This window comes from Pelobates fuscus, chromosome 2 (assembly GCF_036172605.1).
Source record: "Pelobates fuscus isolate aPelFus1 chromosome 2, aPelFus1.pri, whole genome shotgun sequence".
Classification (NCBI taxonomy): Eukaryota; Metazoa; Chordata; class Amphibia; order Anura; family Pelobatidae; genus Pelobates; species Pelobates fuscus.
The window spans coordinates 142,186,322-142,209,691 of NC_086318.1; the positions used below are offsets into that span (position 1 = coordinate 142,186,322).

Here is a 23,370-nt window from a genome sequence, read left to right on the forward strand (position 1 = left end):
CTGGAAAGGGTTATAAAAGTATCTCCAAAAGCCTTGCTGTTCATCAGTCCACGGTAAGACAAATTGTCTATAAATGGAGACAGTTCAGCACTGCTGCTATTCTCCCTAGGAGTGGCCGTCCTGTAAAGATGACTGCAAGAGCACAGCGCAGACTACTCAATGAGGTGAAGAAGAATCCTAGAGTGTCAGCTAAAGACTTACAAAAGTCACTGGCAAATGCTAACATCCCTGTTAGCGAATCTACAATACGTAAAACACTAAACAAGAATGGATTTCATGGGAGGATACCACAGAAGAAGCCACTGCTGTCCAAACAAAACATTGCTGCACGTTTACAGTTTGCACAAGAGCACCTGGATATTCCACAGCAGTACTGGCAAAATATTATGTGGACAGATGAAACCAAAGTTGAGTTGTTTGGAAGAAACACACAACACTATGTGTGGCGAAAAAGAGGCACAGCACACCAACATCAAAACCTCATGCCAACTGTGAAGTGTGGCGGTGGGGGCATCATGGTTTTGGGCTGATTTACTGCGTCAGGGCCTGGACGGATTGCTATCATCGAAGGAAAAATTAATTCCCAAGTTTATCAAGACATTTTGCAGGAGAACTTAAGGCCATCTGTCTACCAGCTGAAGCTCAACAGAAGATGGGTGTTGCAACAGGACAATGACCCAAAGCATAGAAGTAAATCAACAACAGAATGGCTTAAACAGAAGAAAATACGCCTTCGGAAGTGGCCCAGTCAGAGTCCTGACCTCAACCCGATTGAGATGCTGTGGCATGACCTCAAGAAAGCGATTCACACCAGACATCCCAAGAATATTGCTGAACTGAAACAGTTCTGTAAAGAGGAATGGTCAAGAATTACTCCTGACCGTTGTGCACATCTGATCTGCAACTATAGGAAACGTTTGGTTGAAGTTATTGCTGCCAAAGGAGGTTCAACCAGTTATTAAATCCAAGGGGTCACATACTTTTTCCACCTGCACTGTGAATGTTTACATGGTGTGTTCAATAAAAACATAGCAACATTTCATTCTTTGTGTGTTATTAGTTTAAGCAGACTGTGATTGTCTATTGTTGTGACTTAGATGATGATTAGATCACATTTTATGACCAATTTGTGCAGAAATCCATATAATTCCAAAGGGTTCACATACTTTTTCTTGCAACTCTATGTATGTCTATGTATAAACGGCTAATTAGATACTATTGACCAACTAGTTATGTGTGTTTGTGGGTGTCAGTTTAGGCAGTAAGTTTGGAACTATGGGGTCGGGACACTGGCGTATCCTGGCGGGGGGCAACGGGGCAATTAATGCAGGGTTAATGCAGGGCTGGCACTGTCCAAGCACCAGCCCTGCAATGTGCCTTCACGGACCGGAGGGGGGATCAGAGATCTCCCTCCCCAGTCCGCAGGCACCTTTCTGGCAGCCGGCAGGGGAGGGAGGGAGAGAGGACCCAGGAGCTCAGCCTGCTGCTCCTCTGGGTCCTTCTCTCGGTAGCATGCAGCGTTGCCACAGTTACCACGGCAATGCTCCAGATCTCACAAGAGCTGCGGGCTAGAGTTTACTCTCACCACTGCGACCACCAGGGATTCTCCACCTGACCACCAGGGATTGAGATTTTTTTTAAAATAAAAATAAATAAATTTATGTCCCCCCTCTCTTCTTACCTTTATTGAAATTCTTTTTAACAAAAAGCCCCCCTACTCTCCTCACTACACATTCACACACTGCCCCCATACACACACTGCCCTACACACACACACACACACTGCCCCCCATACACACACTGCCCCCATACACACATACACTGCCCCACACACATATACACTGCCCACCCATACACACACTACCCCACACACACACACAGCCCACATACACACACTGCCCCCCACGCACACACTGCCCCCACACACACATACACTGGCCCCCATACCCCTCCTATACACACTGCCCCCACACATACCATACACATTCACACACTGCCCCCCATACACACATCGCCCCACACACACATACACTGCCCCCCCATACACACACTGCCCCCACACACACACCATACACATACACACATTTCCCCACACACCCATACACATTCCAACACTGCCCCCATACACACATTGCCCCACACACACGTACACTGCCCACCCATACACACACACACTGCCCCCCATACACACATTGTCCACACACCCTACACATTCACACACTACACCCCCCCCCCCACACACACACACACTGAACCTTTCACACACACTGCACCCCTCACATATTGCACCACTCACATACACCACTGCTCCCATGCCCTACTACAGCCCCATAACCCAGCAAACCCCAGGTAAGTTGTCAAACTGTTCTTAAATGGTTTGACTACTTACTCTTGGAGGGGGTTCTGGCACTTCTGACACCATAACCACTACACAGAGTTGTAGTGGTTATTGCGCATGGATTATTTCTTTAAATAATCTACAAGTGCCCCTCCTGAGATCAGGCGTGGGGCTGTGGGGGGTATGATCTAAATTGTCCTTGGACCCAATCACACATACTTCATGCAGCTCCACTTGTGTTTAAAAAAATGGATAAACCCACAAACAAAGACAGATTGCCACTGGCACCTTCACAACGTGATATTTGATTTCTTAGCTGAGCATGGTGGCACACCTTTCTGTTCTAGAGTATTGTTTTACTACTGCCTTTATAACTAAAAACAAGAGTTATGAGATATCAACCAGGCAACCTTCTTTAACGGTAACACAACTGACTAAATTATGGGACCAATGGGAGAAAGAAGGAAAGAACTTGTGACCTGAACTCATTGCATATAGTTATAAGATATATAGTGGGCTATCCACTGATATATTACATTAAGAGCTCATACTCTCCCCTCTTCCCCTTATCCTTTCTTATTCTTACGTTCTCCCCTCCTCTCTGCTCTTTTAGTCTATAACAAAAATGTACTTCATGATTGTATACATTATATAAAATATGTGTTAAATGACTTCTCATTAATGTAACAACACTTTGTGGATAGCTACAGAATTTATGTACACTGTATTCATTTGTAATTATGTTACTGTTTATGTATACACATGATCAAAGTTGTTATTATATGAAAAAAATATAACTCCCCCGCCCCCCAAAAAAAATATTTGAAAAGAAAAAAAAAAGTAATTTGTGTAGCGAAAAATATTGCCTGGACCAAATGCAAAGAAATGGTTGGAATCTAGATAAAACCTAACCTTTGTATTAGTATTGGTTAAAAAGTTTTCCTATCCTAAGGAAGACAAGAAAAATATTTACGTAAATAGACATATATCATTTAGAAATACATAAAACTCTCTGTTCGTGGCAATGCACCCCACTAAGGCCAAATGTATGGTTCAATGTCCACTCTCACAATACTGAAACATAGTCATTTCACAGAGAAAGAGTACTCATTATTTCGGGGTCTGTCCCAAATTTTCATAAACAAAAACCAAAAGTAGGAACACTAGAACTTAACAAACATTGGTCTTGATAAAGTTTGTAAATGAACTGTGTAGGGTATATGTACTGTCTGATTTTGTTTAATCTGCTGTCATGTTTATATACTTGTTGGGGTGGCATACATGGTGAACAAATGCCTATGGTTTATCAAGTTCCTAAATTCCTGCTTTTGATATAAGTTGCAAATATAATTTGCTTTGAAGAGATTTAACATTTAGGAATATTAAAGTTTAAAATTCCATTTTCAAATTGTTACAATTCCCTGGTTAGTAAATACACCCTATTGTGCTCTTAGTCAGCTGTGTGATGTTTCCCTCTTTTGGGAATTTTCTGGGCAAATCTGGAATTGTTAATCACCCACTCTGCTAAAAATGAAACATTTCAATATTATTTTAAATCTAATCAAAGTATTGTATTTTCACTTGCAGGGGAGAAATTATGTGTCAGCCTCATATTCTGTATTACAGCAAAAATCAGGACAATGCAGACAATATCTAAAAGTTTATCCATTCATTAATGTTTCTTAACATGAAAAGCCATACCACTGCAATCTACACAATTATTCCCAGTCACAACGTGAAGCACAATATAAACTTGCACATCACAAATAATCTATTCATTCATTCTTACATGATTCCTTTTGAAGGGTGTGTGTGCTCAGGACTTCCTTGAATATAACACTGTACTGTATTAAGAATCCATACACATCAAGCTACACCCTTAATGTACAGCACAGTGACTGACTGTGGGGTCGCTATGCCTTCCGGATTGTGAATGTGAAATCCATCTCGCTTTTTACCTTTTGGCTTCAGTAACTAAATGCTACAGCACTGCTTCCCAGGAAGGCTTGTTCAAAGCTCCAAACAGGGGAGAACAGAGGACATGCGCAGTGTTCACCCTCTTCTACATGCACAGGGAGACTGTAGTGGGCTGATCTGGCACTACACCTGCAGCACCACAGCCAGAGGATAGCTCCACTCTGCACCAACACTCAGGTAACAGATACACAGCATCCACCCTTTATATTTGTTACATTGTATCCTGTATCCTGTTAGCAGCATCCCTCGCCACCATCCTCACCCATGCCCTCTGATACTTGATTGCAGATCAAGGGCTGCAGGGATCTCTCTCCAGAAGGGGGGGTTTAAAAAAAACAAACAAACAGCACCGTCAAGATAAAGGCTGCCAGGAGGGATCCTGCAGGGGCATATCCACATTGTGCGACTTCTGCAAACTTCCGGATACTTAAGAAGAGATAGAAATGGAAACCAAAGGTAAGGGATGCGTTCTTTTTGGATACTTAAAGCATGTGTGCTGTGGGTAGGGAATAAGGGAGAGACTGCAGTGCATTGACTAAAGCGTGATGCTGGGTCGATATATAGAAGAATGTAATAGTGCACATTGCAGCATTGCCAGAGGATATGTCCTGGTGGACCTACCTAGCCTGAGCATCATGCATCTGCCTGTGTCATTGCTGTGTGGTATAGAGGCGAGGCACTGGGTTGTGCATCATTAATATATGCAGCTTGTCTGGGCAGGGTGCTGCTACCCACATACTGCTATATCCAAGCTCTAGAATTCATCTCTGTCCAATACTGAGATAAAAGTTCACATTGTGTATGTGCTGTAACCCACTATATTGTGTTCTAGCTGATATGTTGATTTGACTGTTTCCATCCCGTGACAACTAGATTTTATAAAGAATCTTCTACTGAGATTAGATCAAATCCTGAGCTAAAAGTTCCCATTGTGTATCTGTTTGTAACCATTATAATGTGTCCTAGCTGATATGTTGATTTAACTCTTTCCATGCCATGATATCCAGATTTTATGAAGAAGCTACTACTACTGAAACACTTTGTCAGAAAAAAAAAATGGTTTTACTCCAAAGTTGAGACCAGAACCAGCTTAAGTATGATGCTAGGGGAATCCTGATGTCCTGGCCTACATCTCCCATGACACTAAGTTACTCATTAAACCGAGCATTGTTAGGAATTCAAACATAATTTCAAATTTTAGGATGCATTAGGCACACTGGAAATATTCTTTGTTAGCCCTGTTTTCCGTTCATATTTTTGGCTTAAATTTTGACATTCACTTTGAATTGCCCCAATGAATAAAGACACGTTATCTACAATTTTGGGCCTATTTAGCTGCAACAATGGATCACCAGTTAAATATTTATTTTTAAGGTTTTGTTTACAAGTAATGAAAATTAGGCTTTACAAGAATGAAATGTTTCTGGTATAGTTTAAGGGACATTTTGAGGACTTGTGAAGTGTATAGGCATGGGGTGGGATACACAGAGAATAAATCCTCTTGCAGGATATAAAGAAGTACATTATACATTTATCTTGCTGCAAATCTAGCCATTTATCTTCTTTAACATTTCCAGATTTCAGGTTGGCAGCATGCTGTATAACTCCAGTACTGAAGCTCACACAAAACAAACCAACATCCAACGTAATGATATTGTAGCTAAAGTAGCCAAGTTAAAGAAAAATTATGTTTAAGGCGTCTCTCAAGGCACACATAGTGCGTTATACTTTATATTTTCATTCGTTTAGCATGCATTGACCGGGAGTAATTAGAAACAAGTTGACTTTATATGCAACTCCATTATAAAGTTTTGCTTGAGTACAGGACATTTTACCATTCATGATCAGCAACCTACAAGATCACATTTGGATTTAAAGGTCAATGTTATAGGAAGCTCCCCTCTTCCTAGGCCTCATACTGAGTCTTTTTAAATAGTGTACCTTAATTTACAGGGATATTCACTAACGTGAGTATTGTTGGGAATTCAAAGTACATTTGAATTTTAAGGCCAAAGTAGCTGAACCTAAGTTTAGCTGACTTGGAGAATTTGTACTGGTCAGCTATTTTAGCCTTAAATTTTGAAATTCACTTTGAAGTCTGGACAATTCACATTTTAGTGAATAACCATGTTTGCATTTCTTTGTGTGTGTGTCCTTCACCACTCTTCTTTGAATTGTAAATGATAGCACAAATACAAACATAGGTGCATTAGAAATATTATTTTTGTAATGTAATTTTCTCTCTTTTTGTTTTTAACAATGCAGCATGTTTATAGAAATTATGCAGAATACATATACTCCAATAATTTAATGTATATAAATCTATATATAACTTTCAGAGGGTGAAAAGGCTGAAAAATATCTGAAACGAGTGTCAACTCTGTTTTTTGTTGTAGAATTGAATACATCACAAGACTCTGCTCTTTAAGTAAAACATGGAAATGAAACATACCTTCACCACCCACACAATATGTATAATGTCATTAAACAGTATACCTCTCAACATCAATATACCTGTATCTTTACCTCCCACAGCATATGCATAATGGCATTGAATGTCTTTCAAAATCAAATAAAAGGTTCATTTCATTTAAAAAAAACAAACTAATCTTACATTGCTGATGGCATTGTATTACTTGTTCAAATCCATTTGTGTTTTTAGATTCAGTATCAGATAGCTCTGTAATATTTTGGGATGTTTTTCAAATGATTTTTTAAAAATGTGGATAAACTTTTTAAAATATTATTTTTTTAAATAGATTAACCTATACAAAAAAAAAATCAAACTATAAAAAATGTTGAAATATGTTAATAAATTTTTTAAAAGTTTACACAAAAATATTAACTAATTTGAAAATATTATCAAAAAATATAAAATATAAATATATTTATATAAATGCCAAAAAGTAGCTGCTCACCGGTCTTTTAAAAAAACTTCAATGCTTTAATAAATCACCTTTAAAATGACGACCAACGTTTCAGTCCCCGTTCAGGACTTTTCCTCAGGGTCAAATAACAGGATCATTTTGTTTATATTTTTTGTTTATATATATATTTATATGTTATATACTAAATATATATGTTAATTATGAAATCAAGGCCAATGTTAGGTAAAACAGTAGAAGACATTTTTTTCAATATTACAGACGTAATAACTACAAGGTGCAAGGTGCTTTTAATAGCTAGAGTGACTTTTTCCTTCTTTTAGCATGAGTTGAGAAACTATTTGGGAATAGGATGACACATGCTCCCCTACCCCATACATAGAAGTAAAACCTTGATATGCAAGAATCATGCCCATCACGGCTATCATAATGATGCCTTAAGTCATTGCTTCCATAGTTATCAATTCTGTGTATGTGCTATTAGAGTTAGGGTTCACTGTGTAAAAAGACATTGGCTGAAAGTTTGCCATGTTATTCTCACCGATAGGCAATTTGAACAGTTCTACAGTGATCTGCATGTTATATGCTAAATAATTTCAGTAGCGGTTGGCATTATTTCTGAAGACTTGCCTATTCTTTGTAACAGGATGGGATGATAATGGATTGCTGATAATGCAAAGTAGAGACATTATATCATTTTCCAGAGTGGATGATGCTTATTAAGCACATTGCCCCAGAATAGAACATGTTCCTTCCTTGATTAATCTACTCCAAGATACTGTCAGGCTAGAGTAGCCAAACTGAGAGCATAGCTGACAGAGAATGTTTCCATTTTCAGCTGTTTTGACCTTAAATTTGATAATCACTTTTAATTATTACTGTAGTAAACAACTTTGTATGTTTACATAGAAGATATGAGCTTTAAAGGGTTACTCCAACTACCAAAACAACTTCAGTGAATTTAAAGTCATGTTTTCATGGTGGTAGGAGTATGTATATGCAGTGTTTATGCTTGAAACACTACATATACTGAGATATTGTCAATTATGTTCTGGGGCTAGTTACACCCCCCGCACATGTGACATTGGCCCTCCAGAACTCTGGGCTGCGCAATGTCAATTCTCTACATATTTTAGGTCTGTCATCAGCACGCACTTCATGCTGCCAAAGGACGTTAAAATCTTCTCCTTGCAGACAGAGCGCCTGCAAATGGAAGCTAGCTCTGCCCTTCTACCCTCCCTCCCTGTGGGCGCTCCCTCCACCTCCCTCCATTGCAGCTTGCGTTTTGATTTTTTATTTAAATTACCCTCCATCACCTTCCCACTGCCTCCCTCCAACTCCCTCCCTCCCCTTGCCAGCGCGGAGGGCAAGCATGCGCTATGAGCTGGAATTTTATCCAATCACAGGCTTCTCTACAAGAAGAGAGTGCTTGGATAGCACGGCCCTAGTGACATAAGGAGGGAGTGTGTAAGTCAGCTCCAGGCGCTGGATTCAAGGTGAGTAGTAAAACTTTTTTCAGCTTTATTGTGATTGGAGCAGGGGTACCTTCTCCAGAGTACCCAAAAGGGCATTTTACACAGAAATGGCCCCTCTGTTTCAAAGGGTTAAAGTAACCCTTTAAGTTATAGTTGAACTTAGCAAAGAAAGAAAAGCACTTAAGAAAGCATTTAAATAAAGAAGAAATTAACTCATGTATACAAATAGTAAATTGATGCAGAATTATTCACTAAAGTAAGAATTGAAGGTGAGTTCAAAGAAATTGTCAAATTTAAGGTCAAAATAGCTGAATTCTCTAAGCCAGTCATGCTCTCATTAGTCATGCTCTCATTAGCATTGAGAAAGGGAAGCTGCTCAAAACGTTTGCTGCATTAACTTTGTGCTCAAATAAATTGTGGAAACACCTGGGTGTGCACACCTATACTGGATGCGCAGGACTCGTGTTTGTTTTTTGGACTCATTTTAGTAAATAACAATATAAATGTGAATGTTTGATTGTTATCCCCTTAAGGACCAAACTTCTGGAATAAAAGGGAATCATGACATGTCACACATGTCATGTGTCCTTAAGGGGTTAAAGGAACTCTCCAGGCAGCCAAATTTACTCACCTGGTTCCAGCGCCGGGAGCCTTGTGAAGCCACCTCCCCTATTTCGTCAAAATTACGAAATGGGCGGCGCGAGCAGGGAGCAATCAGACGCTTCCATTTGGAAGCGTCATTGCTCCCTTGGGCGCATTCGCGGCTTTGCCGCACATGCGCACATACTTCAGAGGGCGGCATTCATGCCGCCCTCTGAAGTCCTGAGCGCACTACCGCACATGCGCGCGGTGTGCGCGGCCGCGAGCTGAGCTGACTGACAGCTCAGCTCGCGGTCTTTGCCCGCCCCCTCTCCTCTCTGACAGGCTGGAGAGAGAAGGCGCGCACACAGTGCCTTCTCTCTTCTGCACACGTCAGACGTATTTTAGTACGTCTGACGTGTACAGGGCCTTTTTAGGGCCCTGCATGATAGGAAGTCCCTTTGGTGGCCGTCTGAGTGACGCCCACTGGAGGTATTCCTATCAATCAATGTAAACACTGTATTTTCTCTGAAAATACAGTGTTGACATTAGATTGCCTGCAGGGAGCTATAGATCATACCTGAACAACTACATTAAGCTGTAGTTGTTCAGGTGACTATAGTGTCCCATTAACTTTCCTGAAATCTCCCCATGTACATTGAATACACCATATATGCCAAAGATACATGTATTCACTGTAAAATGTAAAGATTTACAAATTTTTCCTCAGTTTCCTTCATTCCAGTGTCACTTCGTAGGAGTTACTCTTTGCATAAACAGGGCCGTCTTTAACGCGGGGCAAATGGGGACGCTGCCCTGGGCACAGTCAATTCTGGGAGCCCCAAGGCAGCTGCCCTGTGGACCCCGCTGCCCTCATCTGTATTTATCCCCCACACACTAATAAGGCATTTATCAGCAGGGGTCCAGTCGGGTGCTGTGGCCCTTTGACAACGCGACCGGGCCCCTTTCTTTTCGGCAGTGCTGGGAGGAAGTGACAGGCTCGAGTAACTTCCTCCCAGAGAAATCACAGAGCCACGGAAGGTTGGAGGAGGGCTGGAGAGCCAGACCCTTACTACCAACAAACTCAGGCACTACACTGGACTCCAGGGAAGCCACCCTTCAGTAAAAGGTAGGAAACTGGAGGATGGGTTTAAAAAATGTAAATGTGTGTGTGTCAGTATGTCTGTCAGTGTGTGTATGTCAGTATGTCTGTGTGTGCCAGTATGTCTGTCAGTGTATATGTCTTTGTGTGTCAGTATGTCTGTCAGTGTCTCTGTGTGTCAGTATGTATGTCTGTGTGTGTGTCTTTCAGTGTCTGTGTGTGTCAGTATATGTGTCTGTGTCAGTATGTCTGTCAGTGTTTGTGTCAGTGTGTGATGTATGACTGTGTGTGTATGTGTCTGTGTGTCAGTTGGCCTGTGTGTTTGTGTGTGTCACTGTATATGTCTGTGGGTGTGTTAGTATGTCTGTGTGTGTCAGTATGTCTGTCAGTGTATATGTCTGTGTGTGTTTCAGTATGTCTGTCAGTGTATGTGTATGTGTGTCGGTATATCTGTCAGTGTGTGTCTGTCAGTGTATGTATCTGTGTGTGTCAGTATGTCTGACAGTATATGTGTATATATCAATATGTTGTAATTGTGTGTATCTGTTTGTTGTCAGTGTGTGTATCTGTGTGTAGTCAGCGTGTCTGAGTATCTGTATGTAGTTAGTATCTGTATCTGTGTGTAGTCAGCGTGTCTGAGTATCTGTATGTAGTTAGTATCTGTATCTGTGTATAGTCAGTGTGTCTGAGTATCAGCTTATGTGTCAGTGTTTATAGCTGTGTGTCTGTGTATCTACAAGTGTATCAGCTTGTGCATCTGCATGTGTGTTAGTGTTTGTATAAGTGTATGTATAAATGCATGTGTGTCTGTGTGTCAGTGTGTGTATCTGTGTATCTGCATGTGTTTCAGTGTGCGTGTGTGAATGTATCACAGTATGCCTGTGTGTATCACAATGTGTGGCAGTATATGTGTATATGTGCATACATCTCAGCATCAAACACCAACACTACACACAAGTTTCAAACTTCATACAAACTCATTCCTGCATTGAAATGTCAGCACTCATACAAAGACACATCTGCATTCAAAAACATTACATATAAATGCATGCTTGCATTCAAACACCAACACCGCATTCAAACGCCAACACCACATACAAAAAAACCCTACAATCACACAAACATACAATATACTAAAACATGCTTACATTCATTCATACAAACACTGCTCAGTGCTGCATTAAAAATAAAGTCCTGCAAGCATGGCAAAATGGTAATGCCCCAGCTGTCAAAGCATCGTTGGAGTTGCACAACAGATAGGGATCTACCTTTTGTCCACTCTTGCAATAAGGGGGCCCAAAACAATTATTGCACCTTAGCCCTTTACTACTGCGTTTTGTTGGAGGGAGTGATTGCATGCCTGGGAGTGGGTGGGGGCAAGGTTCAATGGGGCCCAAGCAAATGCTTGCCCAGAGTCCAATCAATATTAAAGATGGCCCTGCGCATAACACCCACCTCCTAGCTGTCCTCAGCCCACCTGTGCTCCTCCAAAAGTCTTTTTTAATTTGCCCTTTATGGGGTGCTAAAAGTGCAGTCTAGGGAGTTTCCATAACGACTTTAACACATGCGCATTATGAGAGATTTAGTCCACATCTGGAGTACCAAAGGTTGCTTATGCCTGCTCTAGTGGCTGTCATAGAAAAACTCTATTTAAGTCAAGTCTATTTAAGCTATTTAAGTCAGATGATTTCATGTACCCTAGTCCCCTGATGCCTTCCTAGGGGAAAGCAATGGTTTGGCTGAGATCATCAAGATAGATGATTTTAGCCATGCAGGTTTGGTCAGACATGGAGAGAGCAGGGCAGCATGGGATAAAAGGTAAGCAAAATACTTTTTTAACCCTAACGGTGGCTGGGGTGGTCTCCTAAATGGTGATTTTAGGATATTACATCATTAGGAATACACATTTGTATTCCTCACACTATATGGTTCCTTGAACTGAATCCAGTCCATGAAAATGCATTAGCAATGTGCTATTTACTGTGTTTTTTTCTGACTCAGTGCATTCAAATATTGAAAACTGTGATGACTGGGGAATGAAAAAGTTAGTAAAAATAAGAAGAGAAGTAATTCAATTTTTCCTTCCAAGTTCATTTGAAAAAAAAAAAAATAACTGTTCATTTAAATTATTATTATAATTTTTTTGTTAAGTGACAGCAAACAGTAATGAATAGTATAATATTTAGAGACAATGAAATTAGTATTCCATGTAGATATTTGACATTATTTATCCATTAATAGAGATGTCCCGAACAGTTCGCTGGCGAATAATTCCTGGCGAACATAGCTTGTTCGCGTTCGCCACGGATGGCGAACATATGCGATGTTCGGTCCGCCCCCTATTTGTCATCATTGTGGAAACTTTGACCCTGTACCTCACAGTCAGCAGATGCATTCCAGCTAATCAGCAGCAGACCCTCCCTCCCAGACCCTCCCACCTCCTAGACAGCATACAATTTAGATTAATTCTGAAGCTGCATTCTTTTTTTTTTATTCTTTTTTTTTTTTTTTTTTAGACAGAAGTGTGTTATATTTGAGCATGCTAGGCTGAACGTGTGTATATCATGGCTAGTTGCACTGAGGGTATGAGTATATAGCAGTACATTGTTGTGAAAGATGGCTGTCATGTTTAGGGTGTAGCTTGCACGTTATCAACTGTGTATTTATATCAGTAGCTCCACCACTAGTTATAAATCAAGTGTGAGTCACTCCATCAGATGAGACTAGTGAATAACATAATACATGAACGGTTAAGGTAAAGGCATGTAAGGAACTACGACAATAAATTCTTTAGGAGGTGAAATAATGACATGTTTAAATGCTTGCTACTTTACGATTAGTTAATGTGCATAGAGCAGTTCATGTGATCAAAGGCATGGTGTGGAGGATCGGCTATAGTGGGACATGCTTGGCAGGCTGCTGTTTACTGCTTGTGCTCATCCAATCCCTTCTGGGCACCAGGTGCAGACCCTGGGAGTCCCTGATACCTAAAACAACAAAGGCAAGTCTCTGGCTGAGTGCCGGGTTCGCGGCTTGAGGTGGTGGAAGCTTATTTTGTCGGGTGGTCAGATCTGTCCCTGTGGTGCTTCACGTCCGGTGCGGGATTGTGGTGGCTTAAGGTGGAGGCGAGTGCTTGACGTGGGGCAGGCTCTGCATTTCTGTTTGTGCCTCCGGTCCTGTCTTCAACGCCTTTTGCGTTGGCGGATTTTAATGGGGACTGTTTCGCTTAGCTGTGGTGGAGCTTATGGGGCTGTGGTGGAGCTTGTTGGGGCTTTCTGCTTGTTATTTGCTTCCAAAATTGATTAAAGAGTCTCTCCAGCTTAGACTCAATATCCTGCCATGCTTTGCTGGTACCAGGAGGACACGCGGCTGCCGCCATATTGGGAGAGTCGCAGATGAGTATGTCAGCCTGGGCGGCTGTGCTCTGTGCGTCCATTAGCTCCAGACAGCCTCTCAGGGGTGGACCGGTATAACCCCCACCGGTCCGAGGGGGGGGGTAACTGAGCTCCTGCCGGGAAGTAGCTGCTCCTGGGCATCCCAGGATCGGGAGATCGGCCGCCTCTCCCGCCCGGTGAGTACCAGGCCACACTTGCCACGCAGAGGTAAGTAAGACTCTGTCGAGTTGCTGACCGCTATTAAGCATGTCGGGTCGGTCAGGTAGGAGCAACATTGCTGGGTCATCCCCTTCATCCCAGGGGGCTTGTTGTCACCTTTCAGGGACCCTTGGTGTTGTACGTGGCTGGGTGGAGGAAGAGACCTTCAATGACATCAGTGAGGACAAGGAACGGGACATGGCTAGCTTGGTATCCAACCTTGTGCAAATGGGGAGTTTGCGGTTCTGCAAATGGACTGTTTGCGGTTGTTTGCGGTGCGTTAAACGGAGAGTTTGGTCTGTCACTGTGAAGCGGGCGTAACCCTTACACTACCTGATCGATACAACATCATACCTGATGTTTTAAAGCACATTATTCCAAACAATTTAGGAATGTTAGGTGATTTATGCCCTTTATGGATTAAAACCAGACTCTGCATCAACTATGTAATTTTCCATGGGAGTTTTGCCATGGATCCCCCTCCGGCATGCCACAGTCCAGGTGTTAGTCCCCTTGAAACAACTTTTCCATCACTATTGTGGCCAGAAAGAGTCCCTGTGGGTTTTAAAATGTGCCTGCCTATTGAAGTCTATGGCGGTTCGCCTGGTTCGCCCGTTCGCGAACATTTGCGGAAGTTCGTGTTCGCCATCCGCGAACGGAAAATTTTATGTTCGCGACATCTCTATCCATTAATTAAAGGACAGATTGCTTTATACGAAGCATTAAACATTTAGTTTATTATTCTTAGAAGAATACATATAATTTGCAGAAAAATATCTTATTGGCGTAAAATTGGTAAAAAATAAATATTTGAATTCTAGTCAAATCATTGGGATTTGGATTCTGAGAAATCAATTTATTGTTAGAGTCATCAATTCCAGTTTGTGGGCCATGCCATGGCATTGAATAAATTGGGCTCTCGTGCCTCTAAGCGTGACCGCAGGGGTGGTGTGTTCATAAACTATACTTGCTTAGTATTAAAAATAGATGGAGTGGGATCTCCTGCATTAATGAGATAATTCTCTCACTCTATACATGTGACTGAGGGAGGCAGGGGAAGGATACTGTGCTGACCCAAAAGTATGATAAATCCTATTATCGCCTGACGAGGTGTGAGCGATTGAGGAATACACTCCCAGGTCGCACGTCTATTGTTTTTTTTCTCCACCCATCCACCATATATTTGTTGTAGGAGTGATAGATTGCCATGCTGCATCAGTCCCTTTATGCTAAAAGGTTCCCAGGGACCTTCTTTGAGTTTTCAGACTCTCACCTTATGTATTCACTTTGTTCTAGTTATTAGAGGATCTTTGGCATATTTTATCTTTCATGATAATGTTTAAATGGAACAGAATACCATAACCACTGTAACTGGTTGTAGTAGTTATGGTGCACTGTTTTTTTTATTATTATTGGCATTTATATATTTACAGTATTATAAAGGGGTGAATTTAGCAATAAATGAGACAATCAGGAAATGTTACAGGAACAATATGTTGATGAGGATCCTGCTAAAACGAGCTTCTAATAGGCACCTTCCATGAGACCAGCTGCTACCAGTGCTCTCAGCTTATCATTGCCATACTGATTGCACACATTTACTCTTGATAATATAGAATTGCAAGTTCCGTATTATCAATGTAGGGGATGGACTTTTGGTATTCAGGTGAGCCCTGCTTTTGTTAAATTACTCCAAAATAGTTTTACAAGAAACCAGGAGACAGCCCTCATACATTCACCGTACTCTAACCACTACAATGGTCTGGGATGGTTATGGTAATTAGAGTGTCACTTTAATATTTTAAATACAATACATGTTCCCCATGAAATTATACTTTTGCTTTACTCTTCCTTTTTTTCCTGACAGCTGTAGAGGTAGATCAACCATATTGTCATTCAGTTAAAGGGACACTATAGTCACCAGAACATCTACCGCTTAATGTAATGGTTCTGGTATCTATAGTCAGTCCCTGCAGGGTTTTCAATGTAAATGCTGCCTCTTCAGAGAAAAGGCAGTGTTTACATTACTACCTAGTAACACCTCTAGTGGCAGTCACTTAGACAGCCACTATAGGTGATTCCTACTCCAGTGTTGCACTGTGTGCAGCACCTGCATTTAGCGTCTCCACATTTTGCATAGAGACGATGAATGTTCCCCATAGAGATGCATTGAGTCAGTGCATCTCTATGAGGAGATCCTAATTGGTGCAGTGTGGTGTTTTGCGGAGCATTTGCAATATCCTCCCAATGCTTTCCTATGGGAAAGCATTGGATTGGCTTAGATCATCAAGACTGATAATCTCAGCCATGGAGGCAGAGCCAGCTGCAGCAAGACTGTTGCAGTATGGGAGAATCACCTTTTCATCGTGATCCGAAAAGGGTCATCACCTAAACAGCCACCCCAGTAATATAGTGTCTGGAATACATGTTTGTATTCCTGGCACTTTAGTGCTCCTTTAAATTAGAGTTCTGGTCTGAATCAATTTGGGAATATATCACTTATCGTGTTATTTTGAAATCAACATTATATTATAAAAAATGATGGCCAGCATGATATAGAAAGCCTTGCGGTGTTTACTGTTTTATAATGATGTAAGCTACTATTAGAAAAAAAGGCACATAGACAAACAACAAGCACTTTTGAATCCACAAAATCTTCCATTTTTATATATGTTAAAGCTAATTTATCCCCTAGTACCTGATCATTCATACTGTAGATTCCTTAGTCTTACTATGTTGTTTCTACAAAAGGATTTTTAGTACCAATCCTCAGGGACCCACAATCAGGGTATACTGTCAGGAAATCCTCAGCTAAAAATAGATTAATTAAACTTTAGCTAGTTTCACAATCAGGGTATACTGTCAATAATTCCTCAGCTATGTATAGATTAACTAAACCTTAGCTAGGGATTTAGAAAACAAAACAAAACATCCATGTACAAACAAATGTATCCTGAAAACAGTATTTAGATTAAATTAAATTTGCAGGAAGGCTGCAAAGGTCTTGTAGTCAATAAATTGTGAATTAAACAAGAAAAAACACTGTTGGAGAAGCAGTATTTATACTTCTTTCCCAACATTTTTAAAAAGGTTTCATGCACACACTGTTGGGTCTGTAACTATCAGTTGAGATCTTAATGCTGTCAATGCATCTGCTGTTGATAGACACTCAAAGCCACAATCCCATGACAGAGGCAGATAAAATCATTTATGGAACACCTTTATTAATAATCTAGGTTTGTTGGATCCTTGGTGGCTCCAACATCTGGAAACAATGTTTACACCTTCGATTCAGCTCCTCATGGAACTATTCCAGATTTTTTTGTGCCTCATAGTTGTTTTCTGGATGTTCAGGCCACTAAAATTAATAACATTGTTTGGTCTGACCACGCAGCCAATGCTATGCACTTGTTGGTCAAAACTACTCCATTAATTGGTCCTGTCAGAAATATTCCTATTAGTGGACTCTAAAATAATTCAGGATGCCACTCAAGAGTTGACTAGGTATTTTTCAGAGAATGCTATCCCGGACCTACCCTCGAAGATATTTTGGTCTGCTCTTAAATCCTCTAATTTAACCCCTTAAGGACCAAACTTCTGGAATAAAATGGAATCATGACATGTCACACATGTCATGTGTCCTCAAGGGGTTAAAGAAACAAAAACTCCATTGTTTATCTTAATTGTAAACACAGTTGAGAAAATTGTACTCAAAACACACATATTCACCTACCCAGCTTACATGTTATCTTTCCATTAACCATTTGCTATTAAAATATGTATCTAAGAGTCCAGTGTTGTCTAGATAACTGAAAAAACAAAGAAATGGACACAATATTATTGCACAAACTCAAACCTAAGTCATGAACTAGATCTGTTCCTGTTTTCAGGGACTCCTGAATGCTATTAATTCCATTTTTGTAGCATTTCTTACCACCACTTTCCCAATCACATGTGTGATAATCCTGAACTGCAGATGAAGCTGCAATTTTCTTTTCCGTCCCTGGACTTTCCGTGAACGTCTCCTGATTTTGTTGTCCACATTTGGATTACCAGTCATGGAGGATGACTTAACAGCAGCCTAGGCATTTATGAAGAACAATAGAACTCCAGGTCCAGATGGATTTGAAGGTGCCTCTTATAAAGCCTCTCTTCTGTCTCATGCTTCAAGGGGGAATGTTCCACCCTGAGTCCACTTTGGCATATGTCGTACTAATATCAAAGGAGGTAAGGGATCATGCCTACTTGGCCAATTATAGTCCAATCTTGTGGTCTAATATTAATGTTAAAGTATTTGCCAAAATGATTGCACATCGGCTGACGAGCATCTTGTCACATATGATCCACCTGGTCCGGTGTATTTCGTATGCAGTAGGAAAGTTTATGACCATGCATACCTCCGCCCACCTGATTTGGTATACCATCTCTCATTAAACACTTTCTCTGCTCTTTTCCCTAAGTGCATAGAAATTGTTTGATAGACTAGAATAGACCTGTTTGGTCTCATTTCCCACTAGGTGTTTTTGGATCCCTTTCCTAGATCCAGAGAAGCATTATACACCCTAGAGCTCAAATTATTACTCAAGCAGTAAGCCCAGTTCCATTTGAAATATATAACAGAACCAGACTTGGTTGTCCTTTGTCTCCATTATTGATTGTGTTGTCTTTGGAACCTTTGCTTCATAAAATCTGGTAGAATGTTGGCTGGTGGGGTTTCAACATTCTAGAAAGTCTTTTAAAGCTTTGGTTTATACTTTTGCTTGCACTCACCCAACAGAGTCAAGACCTCCAAGACCTGTTTCATTTATTGGACACTTTCTACCACCTATCCGGATTCAAAATAAACCTTGACCCACGTGCTGCTCCTGCATATGGTCATGCCTGAATTAGAAGCAATATAACTTCAGACCTAGCTGCATTGTTTTGAGCTCATCTACACATACATTTTTTAATATCCCTACCTATGTATACATCTTTTATATAGTCTTTAAACTCTATTAAGGACTCAATAATTAGGAATTAGTAGAATGCTAGTATGCTAAACCCACTTTCCTTGTACTTAAAAACATTGGTCTTTCAGAAAAACATGACTTGATTCATTTAATTAAATGGGTCAAACATTTTGACAATATCGCTTCACAAGTTCATGGAAAGTGTTGTGGATCTTGGCTTGAGATTTATGGAGATATGAAGATAAAGGAATTTTGAACCTTGGACAAATAAATGATTTTAGTTTTTGTTCTACAGACAGTAGAGGATTGTGAGCTTATTTCTTAAAGACATTGTCTATTGTCTGGAGAAAAAAGGGCCATCATTCCTCTCCAACACAAAATAAATCTTTCTTAAAAACATCTATTATCATGCTGAATTGCAGAAAACAGTGGCCTTGCTAGTCCTAAATTTACATCATGCTTTTAGATAAACCCAGAAGCATAAGATTTATATACTGTAAATATTTAAATATTTTTTTTATTGAATTGCAAAATCATGGCTAACATAACAAAGTGTTATAACAGCGGACTTGGAGAATGCTGGCCTAAATTAAACATTTTTTTCTTCAATTCACAGTGCATAATTGTAGTGAATATACACAATTTTAAGAAAATGTTTAATTTAATAATTATTTGTGGGGTTATATGAAAAACAGTTTGCAAATGCTGCAGATGTGCTTTCTGCAACATTTGCAAACCCTCCTCCTTTTCCCAGATCAGACTTTCTGTGGCTGTCCAATCACAGATCTTCCAATGCAGCTCAATGAGAAGTCTTTGCAAGGCAGGTGCTCTGAGCAATTGCTGCCTCTTAAGTTAAGTTCCACTAGTTTGTTTATTAAAGTGCCACTTTCAATTGAAATGTGCACTTCAGCAAGCTGAAGTGCTTTATATGTTTAAAGCATTCCTTTAGTATTGCCCATTAATGATTGTGCTCTGTATATATATTCAAAACTTCTTCAATAATTATTCTAATTCTAAGCATCCAATACTTTTATAAGGCTTTGTAAAAGTAATTGTACAGCATGAGTACACATCATCAGCAAGAGGTATTTGTTCATGAAAAACATAAAATGATTGCTAAACCGCAGAGTAGTTTTCATTCATGTTTTTTTCCCATGTCTCAAAAAAAATGTTTATTTGTAAGTGCTTGGCAGGAATTTATGTTATATTATTTATTTATAAAATATTTTACCATGAAGGATTGATACACTTACCATGAAGAATTGATACATGATACATTGAGCTTCAGCTTGTCAGTTTGTCCAGGAGAGCATGCACATATATACAATGTTACGCATACATGCTGAGAGTTATCTAATTTAGACCTCAGGCTTAAAGGATCACTATAGTGTCAGGAACACAAACATGTATTCCTGACCCTATAGTGCTAAACCCACCATTTAGGTGGCTTGCCCCCTATAAACATTTAAAACTCACCTTATTTCCAGTGCCGATGCTGGCTCCATCCCCTTTGTTACATCATCAAAATGGACGATTTTAGCCAATCCAATGCTTTCCCACAGGGAAAGCATTGGATTGGCTAAAATTTGCATGGGATCAGGGCCAAATGCCATTTGGCCAATCAGGACCTCCTCAAAGAGATGCATTGAATCAAGAGCGTGGGGATGCTGAATGGCAGGGCTGCTTACTGTGCAGCACTGAGCCAGGAAGCCCCTCCTAAGGAGTGGCCACTTGCAGGTCTCCCTATGGGCAAATTAAACACTGCCTTTTCTCTGAAAAGGCAGTGTTTACATGAAAAAAGCCTGAAGGGAGCAATTATATTCACTAGAACAACTACATGAAGCTGTAGTTGTTCTGGTGACTATAGTGTCCCTTTAATATTGTTGGGAAAGCTTTATGAATTATTTAATATTTTTGGATAAACTATAGTATTCAATATATATTTTGATGTTTAATGATATCATTTTTAATACATGATATCTGGAAATCTATTCATAAGCAGGACTATACATAGGACACAAGGTCACACATTTAGGCTGGAAGAAAGGAGATTTCATCTAAGGCAAAGAAAAGGTTTTTTTTTTTTTCAGTAAGAGCAATAAGGATATGTCATTCTCTGCCTGAAAAGGTGGTTTTATCAGAGTCACTACAGATGTTTAAACTGTAATTGGATACAAATTATACAGGGATATAATTTATAATTAGTTGGGTAAAAGCTGCCTGATCCAAGGAGACATCTGACTGCTATTTTGGGGTCAAGAAGTAATTTCTTCCTAGTTTGTGGCAAAATTGGAAGCGCTTCAGACTGGGGTTTTTGCCTTCTTTTGGATCAACAGCAAAAACATATGTGAGGAAGGCTGAACTTGATGGACGCATGTCTCTTTTCAGCTATGTAACTATGTAACTATGTAACCAAATATATTTTCTGTTCGAAAAAACAACAACATTTGAACTGTTTATTCAGCATATGACAAAAATTAACGCTCCTGTTACATTAGGAAACAAAGTGACCAAATGAATAATATTGAGTGTTCAGTATAGTGAGATGTCTTTGGGGCCTTAACAGTGGCTGCAGAACCTTGGTAAGAGGGAAATGGTATCCAAACATCTAGCCCTTTACCAGGAAATAGCATCAGGGTACTCCTGGAAGCATAATCACTACAGTGGGCTAAAGTGGTTATGATGCTCGGTATAACCCTTTAAGCAGTTTGGACTTTGTTCAGAATACTATTAAAACTGTTCTGCCAGTCACGTTACTTGTCATTATGGCTCTTCCCCTTCATCATGTCCTCACTTATTCCTGAGTGTCATTTTTGATGCTGGACACTGCTCCCCAGGTCATTTTAAGATGTCATTGCTAACATCAAAATGTTACACTTGCAACTATGACGCTGGCAAAATACTTTTTTTCACGCACTATTTAAACCTCCTCAATGATTAGTTCATTGTACTGTTGCGGTTTCCTTTTGTTTCATAATTAGCACATTCCTGTTACAGTGTGTTTTTCTGGTATTTTGACCCCAGCTTGTCCTGACCACATGTACTTCTGTAGTCTTGACCTTGGCTAGTCCTATTGAACCTTTGTTCTCCTGACCTTAGCTTTTCTCACATCTATGCCATATATTTTGGAATTGTGCTAAATCTGTGTCCAGTAATAATAATATATATATTTTTTTTCTATTTCTGATCTAAGTTCTATGTGTTGGGCTATAGATCATCCTGAAATATTTAAAGAAAGCTTATTTTTTGTTTCAAGCTTTAAGAAATCAACTTGTAACACAGTGTAAACTTGTGATAAGTTTGGTATACTTGCATAGATGATGATGTCATCTGCATACATGTGTACAGGTGATGTTTAGAACACAATGGGAAAGTTGCTAATACATCTGGATGATTGAAGGGGAGCAGATATTTAATTTAGGGGAACTCCATATGTAACTCTGACTGAGTGGAAGACCCTGCCACCAATAGACACAAATTAGGCCCTGTCATATGGATTAACCCATATCTAAACATAGCAGTTTCTCTGAAACTGCTGTGTTTACAGCAGGCAGGGTAAACCCTAGAGGGACCTGGCACCCAGACCACTTCATTGAGCTGAAGTGGTCTGGGGGCCTATAGTGGTCCTTTAAAGTATGGTTGTATCACCTCAGCCAATGCTATGTCTCCTCATTAAGTAAATCCTTATCACTAAGGGGTTAGTGATGGTGGCAGATATTAAACTGTGACATATCACATGTGATCCAAAACCTTTAAAGCAGCACTTTACCTTAGTATAGTGTGTCCTATGTATATTTCCCTTGGGGAACTTGTTATGTGATGTACAGTCTGCAGGTACAAAATACTGCTGCATAGAATTAAACGCCTGCACATTGCTATTTTTTCTTGTGTCAGTTTTAAACCAATGAAATTGTTTAAATTACCTCTATCTATGATATTGTCTTTGTGATTATTCTGAGGTCTCCAAAATTCCAGAAACACGATGTAATGCTATTGCAACATTTTTGCACCAAATGCCAATCACAAAATAAACCTTCCTCCAACAAACTTTGTTCTGCCTTTTGAGATCGCATCATTGAGACACACTTTTCTGGTTGACAAATAAAAATATTTCAGCTTTGTAGATTAGCATGTTCATTCTTTCCCTTTAAAAGGCATGAGTTTTGAAAATGTTCTGTACATTACAACAATGTTACACCGTTAGATCCATTTTTGTAAGTGTTCCTTTTTGAGGTGAGGCATGGTTAGAATATTGTAGTTGATTCTGGCCCAAATGATATTGTTACTGGTAAATTGAAGAATATCGCCAAGGGAGAAGCAGTCCAAAGAGACAGGAGTATAACCTTATAAGAGTATTTGATAACATTCATAAATACATACTTATTCATATTAAAGTCTCATTAGCATTCAGATTAATATTATAATTTCACCCATGCCATGTCATTTTGGAAAGGCCTGGTCATCATAGC

At 39.9% G+C, this 23,370-nt stretch overlaps 1 protein-coding gene across 2 annotated transcripts in view; it reads left to right on the forward strand.

Annotated features, from left to right (window-relative positions):
* Window positions 1–4,390: 4,390 nt before the first annotated feature.
* FGF12 (fibroblast growth factor 12) overlaps window positions 4,391–23,370 on the forward strand; it is a 527,041-nt gene continuing 508,061 nt past the window's right edge. The window contains exons 1-2 of one of the 2 annotated variants that reach the window (XM_063442786.1): window positions 4,391–4,492; window positions 4,604–4,771. In XM_063442786.1, coding sequence (XP_063298856.1) covers window positions 4,759–4,771 — 13 coding nt within the window. In that variant the 5' untranslated portion in view covers window positions 4,391–4,492; window positions 4,604–4,758. Of the gene's footprint in view, window positions 4,493–4,520; window positions 4,772–23,370 lie in introns of those variants that run through there. The other variant, XM_063442787.1, reaches the window with a different exon arrangement.